The sequence below is a fragment of the Gracilinanus agilis genome, chromosome 5 (assembly GCF_016433145.1).
Source record: "Gracilinanus agilis isolate LMUSP501 chromosome 5, AgileGrace, whole genome shotgun sequence".
Taxonomy (NCBI): Eukaryota; Metazoa; Chordata; class Mammalia; order Didelphimorphia; family Didelphidae; genus Gracilinanus; species Gracilinanus agilis.
In genome coordinates, this window is record NC_058134.1 from 44,690,665 (window position 1) to 44,709,542 (window position 18,878).

Below are 18,878 nucleotides of genomic sequence, written 5' to 3' on the forward strand. Positions count from 1 at the left end.
TGGCTGCCTGCTTCACGTGACTTCTGCGTCAGAGTGAGGAACCAAGATGAGCTCACCCTGAATCCGGGCCTGTGGCTCCTCCTTCTGCCCCGCCCCCGCCCCCACTTCTTTATCCCAGTTCGAAGCTCAGCCCACAAAGCCCAAGGACCTGTTCTGTACAGGTGGAAGTGATGTCTCCCCCTAGAGGCAGTAGGGAGAGCGCTGGTTAGGGAATACCACCCCGGGTAACTCTGGGCTAGGCCCTCACTCTCTATTTTTCAGTATTCTCCTTTTTGAAGAGACCAGAGGATTGCTAAGGTTCAGCTCGAATTTCTAGGATTCTCATATTTCCTCCTAAAATTTCGTTTCGACCTCTCCTTTGCCTCGTCGTTCCTGCCCTTAACATGCTTATATATATTGATGGGCAAAAGGGGTGATCTGTGTAAATATCTGAGCAGCCCTGCTTCAGGCAAATGTGGAAGGGCAAAGGAGAGGTCATTACTGATAGGGAGCAGATCCAATGGAATGTGAGGTGACCCTGAAAGGAAACTGGGGAAATTAGGAATCAGAGGGAAGGAAGGAAAATATTCTATGCATGAGAGACTGCCAGCTCACTTGCAAAGGGTCAGGAGACATATGGAAGGAACTGCAATAATCCAGTAGCTGGGCAGTGAAAATATTGAAAGACTGGAAAAGCAAGGAGTTTAAATGCCCAGAAGACTTCATATTTATCTTGGAGGTAAATGGAAGTTACTGGGCTTTTTTGAGTAAGGAGTAGTGACATGGTCAGACCTGAGCTTTAGGAAAATCACTCATGTTGATGGGAGTGGGAAGAGACTTCAGGCAGAGAAATCAACTAGAAGCCTAATGCAATAGTCAAGATGAGAGGTAGTTTATATCTGAACTGGAGTGATAGTTGTGACTAGAGGAAAGGAATAAACAAGAGATAAAATGGTTAAAAAGATAAGATTTCACAGGTATATATCAATGTGCAGTTGTGGATGACACTGAAGTTGGGAGTCATTAAAGCCTTGTCTGGAGGCACACAATCAGCATGGGTGAGAGGCAGGACCTGAACCCAGGACTTTCTGCTTGCAGACTCAGCTCCCACATTTATCTCAATGAGTTACTTACCTTATCAATTTTTTTTATTGATGTTTAGATCAGAGATTTCCCTATAACTTTTCTTTAACCTATGGTAAGAGGGATGGAGCTTGCTATAAGCACTGAGAGGCAAATATGCTGCCCAGAGCAACAGACCTAGCATGTGTCAAAGGCAGGACTTGAACCCTGCTGTTCCTGATTCCAAGACCTGTCCTCAACACACTAAATAATACAACATCCTTGCAGTCATCCAGGTTCACAACCTTGGTCATCATGATCTCTCCACTTTTCTTCTCTCTTAAAGTCTAACCACTTTCCAAGTTTTGTTAATCCTCCTTCTCTCCATCCCATCTCTCCATTCACACAGCCACATCCTCATCGAGTCCTTCACAATCTGGCTCCAGCTTTCCAGTGTTATTCCACATTACATTCACACACTGCATCCCAGGTTACTTTCTATTCCCTATAAATTACAGTTCATCTCCTGTCTCCATGCATTTGAACAGCCTGTTCTGCCATGCCTGGAATGAATTCCCTTTTCAGCCTCTTTGAATCCTTCCTTCCCTCCCAAGCTCAGCTCAACTGTCCCTGCCCCCCAAACCCCAGTCATAAGGCTTTTCTGGATTCTATCAACTACTGGGGATCTCGCAAAAATACTTTGGCCATAATAGGTGTTTAATTAATGTTTGTTGAATGAATACTCTTAGAACACAAAACCACACTGTGAATAAATTAATAACTGGCCTGCCCCTTCTGAGATATTGCCAGGCATTTTTATGGAATACTGTGACCCAAAAGAAGGGAATGGTGTTTGGGACAAAGTCCATATCAATCAATAAACATTAATTAAGTGCCATTTGTGACAGGCACTGGAGATACCAAGACAAAAAAGAAAAGAAAAAGAAAACACCCCTTTCTTCAAGGTTCTTACATTCTAAAAGGGGAGGCAATATATATATATATATATATATATATATATATATCAAAGATCATTATAGGTTTAGGACCAGAAAAGGCATTGGAAAACCTCAAAGTCAATGACTCCATTTCATAAATCTGGTTACTGGGGAATAAAATAGTTAAGTGATTAGCTCAGGGTCACACAAAGAGTAACAGGTAAGATTTTAATTCAGGTTTTCCTATCTCTAGATACAGCATTCTACTTATTCTGCCATCTACTGGCTCCTAAAAAAAATGTTGTGCTAATCATATCTGCTACTCCCTCATCAATTTGGTCTTAGGTTTCCAAAACCTAGGTAGGAAAGCAGATATGCAGAAATTTAATCTCATAAAACAAACAAGCAAACAAACAAAAAATAACAACTCTTGTCATAGTAGCACCAGAAATTGGCATAAGCCCCTTCCAGAAGCTGTTAACTTTTTATTCTGAGGTTCAAAATGATTCATCAGACAGGAATCTGCTCCAGAGTCAAGGTAGAAGGGAAAGGACAGGTCTGCATGAAAGCCAGCATGGTCAAAGGGTCATTAAGTGTCATAAGCATGGGAAAATCTCAGCAACAGTGCATGAACTTCTTTTTGCTTTACTAGTCACTGGATGCCCACCCTGATGCTAACTTATTTATTTCCCTTTGGCCCAATATTAGAAAAATGAAGCAGGAATAAGACCTAGGATCTCAATGTGAAAACCTGGGCAAATGGAAATCTTAACTGGGAACAGAGGCTTTAGGATCCTTCAAGGCTCAAGTAAGCTCTGGCTTCTCTATCTCCATATGTTCAAGAAGCTTACGGAACCTGTCAGAGCTACAAGTATTCAGTGAATTCATTATCTAACCTACAATTGAATTGTGTTCCCTTCCAAAACATCTTTGACAAGAGATCTTTCAAACTCTTTTTGAAAGACTCCAGAGATGAGAAATACTGTACAAGGCAACCAATTCTATCTTGGAAAGGCTCCAATTGTTTGAAACGTTTCCCATTATCGGGATGAAACCATTTTTTTTTTCACCTACCATGCAATGAATCTTCCTAGCTCTGGGGCCAAACGAAAGGAGTAAAAAAATTGCTCCTCCATCTTATATCACTATTAAATGCTTGGACACAAAGCCACTATTCTTAATTCCTACTCTTGATCTTTTTTCTAGGCTTAATTAAATCCTTATTTTATTGAATTTTCATTTGGTTGCCAGTGCCACCATCCTGATTGAGCCTTAGATGCCCTTCAGATTGTCGATGGTTCTTTCTAAAAAATGGCCACCACAATAGAGCAGAGGCGTCTAAGCTCCCTACCTTCATGACCTCATTCAGGATAGCAGACACTGCACCAAGTCATCCCTCTTCCCTTCTGCGATTTTTCTGGCTCCCCCTCCCTCTCCTTTTATTCCCTCTCCGAGGGGGAGGGGAGTGCTGCAGAGGGATCCTTCTTCTCCTCACCAGTCCTGCTCTAAGAGGGGGGGCTATCGAGAGATCTGCCCCCGCTCTCCCACTCCAGGTCCTACCTAGATGGTGCGCTGCAGAGTTCCTCTCCCACTCCACCCCCACCTCGCCCCCCAACAATCTCATCCGCAGTTCTAATCAAGGGAGAGCTGCAGACTGGTCCTCTCCGACCCCTCCCAGCAGACCTGCTTCCCGGGCTCTGCAAGGGCGTCCTTCCTGCCCCCTCCTTAGACGCGCTCCCTAGCTCTGAGGAGGCACTGCAGGGGTGGGGGTGGGGGACGCCCCAGCTCCCTCCCCACCTCTCAGACCCGCTTTCTGAGATGCTGCGGGTGGGGTCCACCCCCGGTCCCCTCCTCAGCCGCTGTCCCTCACTCCAAGAAGGTGCTACATGGGGATTCACCCAAGCCCCCTCCCCACCCTGTAGACTCGCTTCCAGGGTGCTGCAGGGGTCCTGGCCCCCTCTTGAGCCGTGGTCCCCAATTCTAAGCAGGTGCTGCAGTAGGGTCCGCCCTGGCCCCTTCCTCAGCAGCGGTCCCTCGCTCGGAAGAGAAGAGGCGCTGCAGGAGGTCCTCCCCCGCCATCTCCCCAAGCCCAGTGCAGAACTAGACAGTAGCTCTGCAGAGGGCGCCCCCTCCCCAGCCGCAGTGCAGGGGTAGACACACCCGGGAACCTCCAGCTCTCTGCCTCCCCCGGCAGCACCCTGGACAGCGGCACCAATGCTCCAGCACCACGCCCGGGCTCGGCTCTTACTCAGACCTGCATGGGAGGCGGGTAGGGGAGCTCCTCCATGTCCTCCTCTTCCTCCGGTGCCTGAGACACGGTGGGCTTCAGGGCCAGCTTGGCGAAGGCTGCCGCGAAGGCTCCCAAGCCGCCGGCTGCGATGGAGCAGAACGCAGAGCCCCAGCGGAACCGAGCCAGGGCGTTGGGGCCCAAAACGGCCGCCATCGCTTCTGGCACCGGTAGCGGTAGGGGTAGCGGTAGCGGCAGGGCAATGGGGCCGGGGCCGGAACCAGGAGCCGAGGCCGAGCCGGAGCCTTTCCCCGGGTCCCTGCCGGTGCTTCGCCTTCTGCGGCAACCACGCCCGCGCGCCGCCATTGGCTACCTGCTTCACGTGACTTCTGCGTCAGAGTGAGGAGCCAAGATGAGCTCACTTGGAGTCTGGTTCTGAGGCTCCTCCTCCTGTCCCACCCCCTCCCCGCCCCCGCATCGCCCCGCCCCCGCGTTCTGCAAGGGAGGGAGGGAGGGAGGTGGTCCTCCTGCAGGAGCTCCCAGCATTCTCAGGCTGGAGCGGGCTAGGCAGCCTCCTAGACCCACCCAGGACCACTGGCCTAGGGCTGGGGGGCTTACAAATCGGCTGGTCCAATGTTTCTTCTACCCTCTGAGTTCGAATGACGCTTTTTCTCTGACCATAATTCTTTTCTCAACAACCCCATCCCCATCCCCATCCCCATCCCCATCCCCATCCCCATCCCCCAACCCGCCCACACCCAGGGAATCTCAGCTTCATTGCACACAAAGATTTAACAAAACAACAGCAGCAAATTCAGTCCAGGAAAAACGATTTTTCGTGGGCTTTGACTGCAAACGCACCCTTCACGCTCACAACCTTCTCCTTCTCTATGGAAAAGGGTCTTTCTTTTCTTGAAACCAAACTGAAGGCAAAATGGGAGATGTCATTGGTCCAAGGTTTTTGCTTTTAGAATTAGATCCTGTCCAATGATGTAGAACTCCCATCATTCTTCCATGATGCTTTGCCTAATCAATACATCTGAAAGTGATTTTCCCCTTTCAGCAGTGGAAAGAGCATATTTTAGAAGAAGCCAGGAATTCAAATCCTGAATTTGCCACTCATGGTTCTATGCCCTTGGCTAAGTCATTTCCTCTCTTTTTCAGTATTCCTATCTGTGAGATGAGAGATTAGATGATTTCTAAGGTTTATTCCAATTATAAAATATGTGACTCTAATTTCCTTATAGAACTTTTTGATGGACCTGTTTTTCCCTTGTCGGATTAAATTCTGTTATCTCTAGGACCAAATGTGAAGTCCTCTGTAATTTGAAATCCTTCACAAATTGTAGCCTCTCCATTCTTCTGTCCTATCCTATTCTATCTAACCTATCTATTCTTACATTTTCCCCATCTTTACTGGTCCTAGGACCAGGTCCTAGACTTACAAAAATCCAGCACAGGTGCTATTTCTGACTTCAAAGAGCTTAAAGCCATTAACAGCAGATATGAAACAGGTAACTATGATCCAATACAGGCAGAATGTGGTAGGGTAAAGGGAGGTCCATGTTGAGGGCAGTATTGTCCAGATTGAGTAGGTACATTGCCCATTGAGTACTGAAGCAAGTCACTTAAGAGTCAGAGATGAAAAGGAAGGACATTCTAGACTTCAAGGTGGATATGGTAAATGCAGAGAATCAGATGTGGTGTTCATGTGAGAGAAACATCAAGTGGACCAGTAAAAATGGAGAAAATGTAAGAATAGATAGGTTAGATAGAATAGGATAGGGCAGAAGAATGGATAGGCTACAATTTGTGAAGGATTTCAAATTACAGAGGACTTCAAATTTGGTCCTAGAGATAACAGAGAACCACTGAAATTATAGAATGGGGGCAAAGTTGACATGCATAGGCTTCAATTTCAGGGGAATTACTCAGGCAGCTAACTGGAAAATGGATTAGATTGAGAAAAGATAGAGGTGGGGAGAGCAATTAGAAGACTACTGAAATAGTGCATATGAGAAATGATAAGGGTTTTAACTAGGGTTGTGGTTGTATGAATGGAGAAAAGGGGATGTATAGAAGAAATGTAGGAAAGGTCAAAATGACAAGATTTGACAAAATTTGTACATGTGGAAAGCATGCCCTTAAGGAATGGAGAAGGACACTGAAACAGAGAGCTTTTAAATGACTCACTCAGAAGCACATTGAACTCAGGTCTTCTTGCCTCTATGATCAATTATGACTGCTATGCCATATTACTTACTTTATCATTTTTTGTTTATTTAGACCATAGATTTCATTTGCAACTCCTCTCTGAGATACTTGGGGTCAAGAACTTGCCTATAGTCAAACAACTAGCACTGTTCCTGATTCCAAGACCTGTCCTCAATACACTAAATAATATAACTTCCTTGTAGTCATCCAGGTTCACAAGCTTGGTCATCATGGTCTCTCTGCTTTTCTTCTCTCTCAACGTCTAACTACTTTCTAAGTTTTGTTAATCCTCCCTCTCTTACATCCATCCCATCACTCCATTCACACAGCAACATCCCTCATCAGTCCTTATTACTGCTCACCTACCAATAGCCTTCTACGTGGTTTTGTCTCATCTCCCTTCTCCAATTCATTCCTCACCTAGCTACTAAAGCAATAATCCTAAAAAAGCCAGATTGGACCATGGAATTCTATTGACATTAAGGCTTAAGTGCCTCCCTATCGACTCTAGAACAAAATGAACTCTTTGGCATTTCAAGCCCTTCACAATATGGCTCCAGCTTACCTTTCCAGGGTTATTACACATTACATTCACACACTGCATCCCAGGCTACTTTCTATTCCCTTATAAATGACAGTCCATCTCCTGTCTCCATGCATTTGAACAGCTTGTCCTGCCATGCCTGGAATGAATTCCCTCTCCAGTCTCTTTGAATCTTTCCTTCCCTCCCAAACTCAGCTCAACTGCCCCCTGTCATAAGGCTTTTCTGGATTCTATCAGCTATTGGTGATCTCGAAAAAGTACTTTGGCCATAGTAGGTGTTTAATTAATGTTTGTTGAATGAATACTCTTGGAACACAAAACCACACCGTGAATAAATTAATAACTGGCCTGCCCCTTATGAGATATTGCCAGGCATTTTTATGGAATACTGTGATCCAAAAGAAAGGAATGGTGGTTGGGATAAAGTCCATATCAAGCAATAAACATTTATCAAGTGCCATTTGTGACAAGCACTGGAGATACTAAAACAAAAAAGAAACATTCCCTTTCCTTAAAGATCCTACATTCTAAGGGAGGAAGGGCCACATATACCAAGGATGGTCGGCAAAAAGATGCTTTAAATACCATTGAATACAACTGACTTATAAAACAAACAAGGAAACTGAGGAATACAGAGGTTAAGTGACTTGCCCAAGGTGTCATGAAGGTAAAAGTAGTAGTGTTGGACGTTGGATTCAATTTCAAATCTTCCTGACTATAAACAGAGTACTTTAAACACTACTCTGCTTAGTGGAAGTATATATATATATATATTGCTGCAAAAAACTTGTTCTACTCCCACATCAATATGGAGCTCAAATTTCCAAAGCCAAAATATGAAAATTCTAAACCTTCATGAAAAACAAATAGCTCAGGGTAAACAACTGGCACAAACCCCTCTCAGAGATTATTGTCTTTCTAATTAGTCTAAGATACAAAATGATTCATCATCCTCATAGCCAATTTCTACTGTAGAAGCTAGGATAGAAAAGGTAGAGCTGAGTGAGGACCTATAGAGGCAGAAAGGTCACTTGTGTCAAATCAACTCTAATCAGGGAACTAAATGGACTTCCTCTTGCTCTAGTGACTCTAGAGACTCTACTCTCTTTCCTGTCCCTAACTCTCCATAGTGGGAATTTCACTTACAAGCTTAGCAAATTAAAGGAAATAATGAAAACTCACTCCTCAGTGCAAACCAAAGGAAGGAAATGTTGGTTAGGACAAAGTTAATATCAGCCAATAAGCATTTATAATAAACCAATAAACCTTGATAAGATAGAAATTTCATGTAGGAAAGAAGACCTTGGGATTCTCTAAGGCTCAAACAAATTAATTTTTCTCTATCTTCAAGTGATTCAAAGTAACTGGAATACGTTAGAAATTCCTCAGAAGTCATTCAGTTCAATCCACAGTAGGGCAGTACTGCCCTTTGAAACATTTCTGGTCATCTTGTTGAAAGACTACAGAGATAGGAAACTGTACTTTGCAAGGAAAGTTCTAATTGTTTTAACACTTTTCCTTTTATCAGGATGAAATCATTCTTTACACCATCCCCACAGAGAGTCCTCCTATTTCTGCTTTCCCTAAGCAAGAGTTAAATTGTTCCTCCATCTGATATTCCTTCAAATGTTTAAACATGGCCATGTCTGTGTGCCATTACCACTCCTAGTCTCCTCTCTTCTCTAGGTTAAACAGTTTCCCTTCCTTAATTCAGGTGCTCATTTAGTTGCAAGCGCCATCTCTGTCCTTCTTGAGCCCTGGATGTCCTCCAAGTAGTCAATGGTTCTTCAAATATGGCCTTCACAGTAGAACAAAAATGCCTAAGCTGCCGCATTTCACCACCTCACTCAGTATGGCTGGCACTGCACCAAGCTATTCCTCTTCTTTTTTGCCATTTCTCAGGCTCCACCCCTCTTCGTTCCATCTTAACCAGTGTTGTTTAGAAGTGTGGCTGCATTAGGGCCCACCTCTCACAACCCCCGCCAATTCTGTTCTCTTAAGGGTCCTGCAGAGGGACCCAGCCCCCACCTAATCCTGTTGAGGAAGAGCTGCTGCAGTGACCTGCCCAAACCCCAGTAGCCCAGTTCCTAGGGGGTGCTGCAGAAGGGTCCACCGCTGCCCCTCCCTAGTCACAATCCTGTTTAATGGGCTTGCTGCAGAGGCATCCACGCCCCTGCCACCCTCACCCTGCAGTCCTACTCCAAAGGGGTGCTACAGAGGGGTCCGCCCCCGCCCTTTTCCCGCTGCAATTAGCCTTAGTTGGGGCGCTGAAGAGATGTTCTTTCCATCCCCTTCCCAGCCACGATTCTATTGGGGGGGGGAGCTGTCCGCCCCTGACTTCCCACTCCGTGGGGGCGCAGCGGAAAGAGGGAGCCTCTCTATCCAGCAGCAGTCCTATTGTAAGGGGGCGCTGCAGAGATGTTTGCCTCATCTCTTCCCCAGCCATAATCCTGCCTGGAGGCTCTGCAGAGGGGTCCGCCCCTGACCTCCCACCCGCACTCTGGGGGTGCAGCAAAGAGAAGCCTTCCCTTTCTACAGCAGCAGTCCTACTACGAGGAGGCGCTACAGAGCGGTTCCACCTCCCCATCCTGCTGGGGGCGCTGCCGAGAGGGCCTCCCTTGATCTCCCAACCGCAGTCCCACTCAGGGGGTGCAGCAGAGAGAGGGCGCCCCTCTCTCTAGCAGTAGTTCTGCTGAGAGGAGGTGCTGCAGAGTGGTTTCCCCTTTGACCAGCTACAATTCTGCTTGGGGCGCTGCAGAGGGGTCTGTCCCGACCTCCCACCATCAGTTCTACTCCTGGGGACTCAGCAGAGAGAGGCGCCGCCTCCCCAGACATAGAGCAGGGTTAGACTTTTGTTCTGAGGGGGGCGTCGCCCGGGCAGCACCCTGGACAGCGACACCGCTGCCCAGGAGCTGGCCAGCACCTAGAGGAGCCCGGGCTCCGGCTCTTACCCAGGCCTGCATGGCGGGCGGGTAAGGGAGCTCCTGCCCCTCCACGTCCTCCTCCTCCTCCGGTGCCTGGGACACGGTAGGCTTCAGGGCTAGCTTGGCGAAGGCGGCCGCGAAGGCGCCCAAGCCGCCGGCTGCTATGGAGCAGAATGCGGAGCCCCAGCGGAGCCGAGCTAGGGCGTTGGGTCCCAGAACGGCCGCCATCGCTGCTGGCACCGGGAGCGGGAGCGGGAGCGGTAGCGGGAGCGGGAGGGCTATGGGGCCGGTGCCTGAGCTGGGAGCCGAGGCCGAACCCGAGCCTTTCCCGGGGTCCCTGCCAGTGCTTCGCCTTCTTCGGCAACCACGCCCACGCGCCGCCATTGGATGCCTGCTTCACGTGACTTCTGTGTCAGAATGACGATAAGTTGACGACAACACTGATCTCATCCTCATTGCCCCGCCTGGGGCTCCTCCTCCTCCCTCGCCCCGCCCCACCCCGCCCACTGCAGACCTCGCCTCCCATTTGGCTCTGAGTCTGGTAGCCTCCCTCCCTCTTTAATCCTCCAATCCTCCCCATAGCTGCTAAAACCAAGCTGCTAAGACAAGTTTGACCCTCTAATTATGTCTGCAAGTGCTCCAGAGCCTCCCTATTGCTTCTTTTTTGAAGCTTACAGATAAATTCAGGGAGGACTAGCACCTCATGTGAGGGCTGGCAGAGTCCTTCTAGTCCTGCATACTCACCTTGGGTGTCCGCCCAACTCTCACCTGGGTCCCCAAGAAGACGTGGCAAGAGCAGTAATCACACACCGTTAAGCAATCTTGGTAAACGGGCTATCCCAGATTGAGAGTAGCCAACTGGCTTCCACCCTGTTGGTACTGATCAGGGTGGTATGTACCCCAAAGATGTGCCGACTTCTCCCCACTGGAGGTCTTCATCAGTTGGTCCTTACTTTTTTCTTCCCACTGGACTTTAACGATTTTGGAAGAGAGAATGAGGTTGACTTTGTTCAAGTCTTCCTCCCTAACATCCAATTCCAAGGCAAGTCAAAACAAAACTCATCGTGGTGTCATTGGACTACTTTGAAAATTGAACTTCTTCAGCAAACGTTCTCTATCCTATTCACAATTCATTTCTGTCTCCATTTCTCTCCTACCTGGAAGTTATTTCTTCTGCATCTCCGAATTCCTTCCTCCTTATAAAGGACAAGTGTCACTTCTATATAATGCCTTTCTTTCTTGATCCCAACCATCTCCTAGTAGTACCGATATATTAAGTTGGCATATAGGAGGCAGCTGGCAAAGAGATGCAGTATTGCTGTTGGGGACAAGGCGGGGGTGTATATCTCTGAAGCACACCCCTCATATATGCATGAATAATGTACAATTAGGACACTCCAAAAGTTTCTGACTTTTCCTGGAACAATAGGAACCAAAAAGTGGGAATGGGGATTGGGATAAAAAATCAGTTAATAAACACTTGAAGGGTCTACAAAGTATCCCAAGAAAAAATAAGTTTCTGGCTTTGAGGATGAACCTGCTATCCTAGAGGAAGCATATAACTAAATATGAAGCTGGAATGGGTTTTCAAGACCACAGAATCTAAATGCCTCACTTTAAAAAATTAAAAAAATTTTTTATCCCCCCCTCATTACAGGTAGAAACAAATTTTAACATTATCTTACATATTGTTTCAAGTTATCTCCCTCCCTGTTTTCCCTTCTCATTTCCTAAGACAAAAAGCAATTTGATGTTTCATAGTTCCATGTTTGTCCTATTATGGAAGAAGATATATCACTAAAAAAAAAAAAACCTCAAGAAAATAAAGTGAAACTGGTATGCTGCTATCTGCATTCAGACTCCATCAGAATTCTTTTTCTGTTGGTGTATAACATTGTTCATCATGAATCCTTTGGAGTTGTCTTGAATCATTGTATTGCTGAAAATAACTAAGTTATTTACAGTTGATTATTGTACAGTATTGTTATTACTATATACAGTGTTTTCCTGGTTCTGCTCACTTTACTTTGTATCAGTTCATGTAAGTCTTTCCAGGTTTTTCTGGAAGAATCTTGTTTATCATATAGCACAATGGTATTCCATCACAATCATACCACAACTTGTTCAGCCATTCCTGAATTGATGGATATTCCCTTAATTCCAATTCTTTGCCACTACAAAAAGAGCTACCATATTTTTGTATTTATAGTTTCTGGTCCTTAGATTTTAGTAACATTTATTAGGATAGGTAGATATGGGTAGGTAAAAGATGAAAGATAGAAAGGAAGCCCTAAATTTCCATGTCTCCTCCAGCATGGGAAGTTCCTTAGCAGAAAGCCAGAGACAGAGACCCTGAACTTCCTGGTTAGTCCTTTTGATAATCTCCTGGCTCTCTTCGTCCTATTCTAGCCTCCAGGTTAAGTCCATGCCATATATCCAGATAGTTGACATAATCTATGCATCCCCAGAAAGGGGGAAAGAGTAAATTTCCTTTCGCACAATATCCTCCCATTTTCTGAAAAATCTCTAGAAGATCTGATAGTGGTATTGCTGGATCAAAGGGTATGCATATTTATAATCCTTTTAGCATGGTTCCAAGTTGCTCTCCAGGATGGTTGGATCAGTTCACAACTCTACCAACAGTAGTGTCCTAGTCTTCCCATATCGCCTCCAACACTTGTCATTTTCTATTTGTTATATTAGCCAATTGATATTCAGTGATATCTCAGTATTTTAAATTTGCATTTCTAATCAATAGCCATTTAGAGCCTTTTTTTCTCATGACTTTGACCACTTATCAAGAAGGAAAGGAATTGTATTCTTATAGACTGTTGCCTCTATATTTGAGAAATAAAGTGTCAGATTTTCTATAATGATTTTTTTCCCCAAGTCTTGTTTTTCCTCTAATCTTGGTTGCATTGGTCTTATTTGTGCAACCCCTTTTTAATGTAATCAAAATTATCTATTAATTTTTGCCAAATAGTGAATTTTTATTCCCAAACCTCAGATCTTCAGATTTATCAATTATTAGATTACTATGATTTAGTACTATGTATCTGATCTTTTCCATCAGTTTATCGCTCTACCGGTATCTAACCAGTACCAGATTGTTTTGACTATTATCTTTTTATTAGTTAAGATCTGGTACAGCTAGGCCACTTTCCTTCACATTTCTTCTCATTAATTCCCTTGATATTCTTGAACTTTAGTTCTTCTAGATGATTTGTTTTTTCTGATCCAATCATTTTGGAAAGCAATCTGGAATTATGCCCAAAGTTATAAAAATTGTGCTAGAGCAGAACTAATTTGTATTATGGCTGCAAAAGTTGAAACTAGGTTGAGAAAAAAATATTTGAATGCTACAGGAATTTGTATTTGATCTTAGAGGCAATAGGAGTTTAATAAACAGAGCTATGACATGGCAAGACCTTTGCTTTAGGAAAATCACTTTTAACAACTCCAGGAAGTTAAGAGACTTACAGCACATAGACCAATTAGACAAATACTTCAATTAAGGCGATAGCTATTTGAGTAGAAATGGTGGGATGTAAAATCCTGTAGAGGAGGAAATGAAAAGATCAGCAAATGACTGGATATATGGGGGTAAGAATGAGGAATCAAGGAAAATGCTGTGGGTAGATGACAGCTAGAAGAGGAGTGCCTTGACAGAAACTGGGAGGGTTGTAAAAGGGATGGGTTTCTAGCATGGAAAATAATGATCTCTCTTTTTATTATGTTGAATTTAAGATGCCTACCTACAGGACTTCTAGTTTGGAACATTTAAAAGGGAATTGGTTTTCAATAGACAGACTAGGGCTAAAGACAGATATCTGTGAAATCATCTGTGCAGGGATGACGCTCCTAAAAATATTGGATTCATATCCACCTTGTAATTATTTCCAGCCTTGCAAGCTGTGTATACTTAAGAAATAAGAAGCAGAACAACCACCTTCTTAAAAAAATCTTAATACAAGCTTTATTTTCAATTATAACCTGAGAATTTAGAACAATTATCATCTAAAAGACAGAAAACAAATAGAGGAATCTGCTGGTATTCCTTAAAGAAATATTTATAACATTACTTTTCTTTAGGAGCTTAAGGTAGATACTTTTGTCCTGGTGCTCTGTCCTGCCACTTCTAGGCGAGTAGGTGAGTTTAAGGTCTAAGTTGTCCTGCCTTGATGAGTCTGGTAAGCAGTACAAGGCCTGGTCTGTGGGATTTCAGTCACTGCAGTTTAAGGACAAACAGGGTGAATACTGAAGAATGGAATCTTTGGAACTGTCATGCTTGGTTCTGTAATGTAGGTATATTGCTGACCGGCACAACTGCCTAGGAGAATCAAACAAGGAAATCTCCAAGCATCTCCTCCAAGATAGATACCAACCTGGAATTCACCCTGTTCTTTAAGGCTCTATCTCCAAAGCAGAGGTGGCAGGAAAAATGTGTCCATCATTGCAGATCTCTAATTGTGTTTCACAGTTACCATATGAATAACAGAACTATATGAATGCTTGATGCATGTACATGCTGCACAGTCCTATTTTTAAATAATGAGCCTCAAAGAGACTGATAATTAGAGCAAGCAAGAATATCAGATATTTTCCATTGAAAAGACAGAATGATGTATCCCCAAAGGGAAGAAATAAAGGTTATTCTGCCTCAGGAAATTCAATCAATTAGTTGTAATTTATATGTGGGAAATTATTCCTTAAAAGGCAGAAGTCTGAATTTTGGGAGAGAATAACAATTTTCCCCCATTCTCTGAGCTACTGTTATATACCAACTTGCAAATGATTTTATTCCTGGATAATTAAGAAAAGTATAAATATTGTCAATATTTCATTTATTTTTTTCTGCCAGATAAACTTTGTTAGTACATAGTGCTAGAACAAGTATCTTCTGTTTAACAGACAATATAGTATTAAAAATTTTGTCAAATTTTTTAATAATGGCAAATGTGCCCAATAACACCAGGAGTCTTGAAAAACAGAATGAGATGTTAAAATAAGTAATTAGAAAAGCTGCTTTTGAATATCCATGGGACAAGTGCTAAAGAAAAGACAAGAGAAGAATAACGGCAAGAAATGAAGCTCAATAACATCAAAGCACATTGAAAGCAACTCCTACAACCTATATGCTAGGAATCTTCAAGTTAAAACAAAAAGCAATGTATAGCACCACAGTCTCCAAGTAAACCCTTACAGTTTGAGTTTTAGTTTCAAAACAATAACAACAAAGTCTCCAGTATTTGCAGCTTGTTTTCTAGGAACCTTAAGATATGGGAATTGGAATGGCATCAGAAGGCTGCTAATTAAATGGAGACAAAATGCTCTATTACACTTTGAGCTGCCACTAGAATAATTATATCTTTTGAATATATCCTAACAAGGGGAGAAAAAAGATTTCACTTTTATGACAAAGGAAACAGACTCCTAAATTACGATGACTTCAAGGTACTTGGTCAGGATCTTGACAAATGTCACATTTTCTGCTTTCTTTTAAGAAGACATTTTCGACACGTAATTTTTCAGCTTCCTGAAAAGTAGAGAATAAAAAAATAAAGCTCTGATTGTGAAAGAATTACATGTGCTTCTGGCCATCATGAAATTTAAAATACTAAATCAAAATTATCCAAACTTTCAGTTCTTCAAAATACAATTAGAGTTATGATACCTAACTGAATAAGACAGGAGGCATGTTAATAAAATTGATATATTTTTAAATGTCTTAGAGTGGGTTTCTTAGTCAATATCAGGTCAGTAATAGAATTCTGACTAATTTTAAATACTAATGAAAATCAGCTTATTAATGATTTCAGCATCAAAACATACTTCAGTGAGTCTGGCATTGTCTTTCTTCAGTTTCACCAGGTACTGAATCTTCTGGTTTGGATTTTTGTGACCTACTAACTTTCCATTTTCTTCTGCAAGAAACTCTACTTGCTTCCTTAGCATGTTTGTCTCCTGTAATAAAAGGATCAAAAAGGAGAAGTGGTTTTTGTCTCACCATTTTTGCTTCTAGAATATTTTGAGTAGTATTTCACTGGAGGAAGACAGAAGAGTACATATTCTTTAAGCAAAAAATATGGGTAATGCCCTTCTCTCTCATCACAAGACTTTGTATTACAGAGACTTTTGTACAGATTAATTCTACAGATACAAGGGGCCTAGGCAATAATGGAGAAAGTAAACAAACAAACCTGTAAAATTTTTTCTTTTTCTTCATAGACTTCTTCTAGCTTGGATCTCAGCTGTTCCTTCTCCTGGAAGGCTTTAGATTCCAGAGCTCTTGTTCGTTCTACTTCTTCCATCATTTTAAGCCAGCTTACCTCTTTGCCTGCAAGGACATCTTTGACTTCTTCTAATCTATAAAGACAAATGTAATTTTTTGGATAGGCCTGATATGTTAGAAATGTTAAATTGTCTTCATACATTAGTGTTCCCCATGAAGGTCTAAACCTTGAAGGGACCTCTATATTGGGCCAGTCACAAGGAATGTATGAGCAACATCCTTGATTACTTCAGACATCTATGATTCCATTGGTAACTGCTCTAGGCCTTAAGAAAAGATATTCATGAACTGTTATATCTGGAAAACAAAAACAAAAACCAAAAACCCCAACAACATCGAACTAGTTTTTAGTGAGTTTATTACTAGGCCTGGGCCTGAATGAACCTTTCTAGCTTGATAAAGTCAGTGAGAACATATAACTTTTACTGGAATATCCTCCAATAATCCAGTATCGCCTCCATGTGCACAGTAAGCACTTCATAAATGTTCACTCTAATTATCCATACATTTGTCTATACTAAGATGTATAGACTTTATTAGTACAGGGACTTTTGAAAAGATAAAAATAGGGGGCAGCTGGGTAACTCAGTGGATTGAGAGTCAGGCCCAGAGATGGGAGGTCCTGGGTTCAAAATCTGACCTCAGACACTTCCTAGCTGTGTGACCCTGGGCAAGTCACCTGACCCTCACAGCCTAGCCATTACCACTCTTCTGCCTTAGAACCAATACACAGCATTGATTCTAAGACAGAGGTTAAGGATTTAAAAAAAACAAAAGTAAAAATAACCCCTGACCTATAAAACAAAATATTGAGCAGTCACATTAACTTGTTTACCTGATCTTTGGATTTCTTCCTTTTTGCACACAAAAGGGATTTCTATTTGGGAACAGAAATTCATGTGGTCACCCTAGCCTAGATCATACATTAAGGAAGCCTGCAGGATGCATATTGGCTTAGAAAATCACATGTAAACATTATCTATGTTTGAATGTATTTTTATTTACTTTGTTAAACATTTCCCAATTACATATTAATCAGGTTTTGGTGTGGACTGCATGCTTGCCACCTCTGGTCTACAGAAAACCCTTCTATAATGTACTTTACAAAGACATTTGAAGGTTCAGGAAGAGGTTATAGGGAGGGAATGAAAAGGAGGCAGGAGATACTGCTACAGGAGGGTATTTCGTGCTTTTTGAATAAACAAACAAACAAACCAAAAACCCACCTTTATACTAAGGTATAAGTCGACCTTAGCAATAGTCTGATTTCAATTTTTTAAAATACAAATAGCAAGTGAGTAGAATGAAGATCCAAGATTTCTCCCAAGCTTTTAAAACACTAACAGCAACCAAAAATCTATTTTTGATTAACTAGACAATGAATTTGTAGTCTTGCTGAGTAGGAAAACAAAAAAGATACACTGATGTATACATCTGGCATTATTGTGCAATAATATATAAACTATTACATAAGATATACATGTAACATAAATATGTAAATACACACATAATTATGCAATACCCCTCCTTTAGTCACTTCAGTCATTTAGGAAGTCATTTTATGTTGTAAAATCCAAGGTTTTTTATTACACAAAAGATTGTAAATAATGCCAAAGGTCATTCCTTATTAATCTAACAAATGCTTCCTTTTTTTATGATTAGAGAATGAAAAGCAAAGATTTAGAATAAAGTTTTAAAAACATGAAGTAATATTTCACTTACTCTGCTTTAATTTTCAGCATTTCTTCAACTGCTTTATTCTGTTTAAGAACAAAATGGAAAAACATTAACATTTTAAAAGACTTGTTTAAAATAAATTTCAATGACAAAAAAAATCCATCAGTCTCCTTTGCCTGCCATGATGAAAAATGAAACCAACAGACTTTGATCTAGTTGTTTATATTCTATCATATATTGAGGGTATACTAAAATTAACAGTGCTATTTATCTGTAGGAAGAGGAAAAAATAGCAGATAATTTATCATTTACTTCTGTTTGTTCCTTTATGTAGCCTTGGATTATTTCCATCATCATGTTTCCCTTCACTAAGAGAGAAAATCAGCACTTAACATGACCTTCATTCTTCAGTTCTTTCCTAGGCTTTCAGCCTTACACTGGATACACTCTCTTCCCTTCCCTATCTTGACTCTTTAGTGAGTCAGTTCAACTGCAGTCTATTCTCCTCTATTCTTGAGTCCTATGCCCTCTTACCTTAAAGCACTGACAATCCTCAACCTTAAGATTTTTCTCACCATTTTCTGCCTTCATTATAGTTCTCATGCTGCTGAATAAAACTGGAGAAAACCATGATGACTGGGGTCAACTACAAATCGTTATACCATCTCAACTGGGCCCTCACTGCTGCCAGTGACCTTTCATATCTCCTGAACCAATTCCTTATCTCCAAGAACATGAAAATTCTTCCAAACATTTTTCTCTTTCCAAACCTCCTTCTGCACCTCCTTTCCTCATATTCTCAGCTTTGAACTTTGCTTCATGTTTCACTGAAAAAATTACAGTCATCTGTGAGAGTTCCTTTTTCTTTTCTCTTTTTCACCTTATATCCCTCAGATGCTTTCCACTCTCTATTCTTTCACCCATCTCACACCAAGAAGTTCCTCTTCTAAGGGGGCAGCTAGGTGGCTCAGTGGATTGAGAGCCAGGCTCAGAGATGGGAGGTCCTGGGTTCAAAACTGGC

The 18,878-nt window shown here is 42.4% G+C and overlaps 1 protein-coding gene across 1 annotated transcript in view; it reads right to left on the bottom strand.

The window, feature by feature from the left end:
• Window positions 1-15,337: 15,337 nt before the first annotated feature.
• KIF15 (kinesin family member 15) overlaps window positions 15,338-18,878 on the bottom strand; it is a 61,424-nt gene continuing 57,883 nt past the window's right edge. The window contains exons 32-35 of the mRNA XM_044678294.1: window positions 17,903-17,940; window positions 16,089-16,254; window positions 15,721-15,852; window positions 15,338-15,424 (exon numbers count right to left, since the gene is read on the bottom strand). Coding sequence (XP_044534229.1) covers window positions 15,338-15,424; window positions 15,721-15,852; window positions 16,089-16,254; window positions 17,903-17,940 — 423 coding nt within the window. The remainder of the gene's footprint in view (window positions 15,425-15,720; window positions 15,853-16,088; window positions 16,255-17,902; window positions 17,941-18,878) is intronic.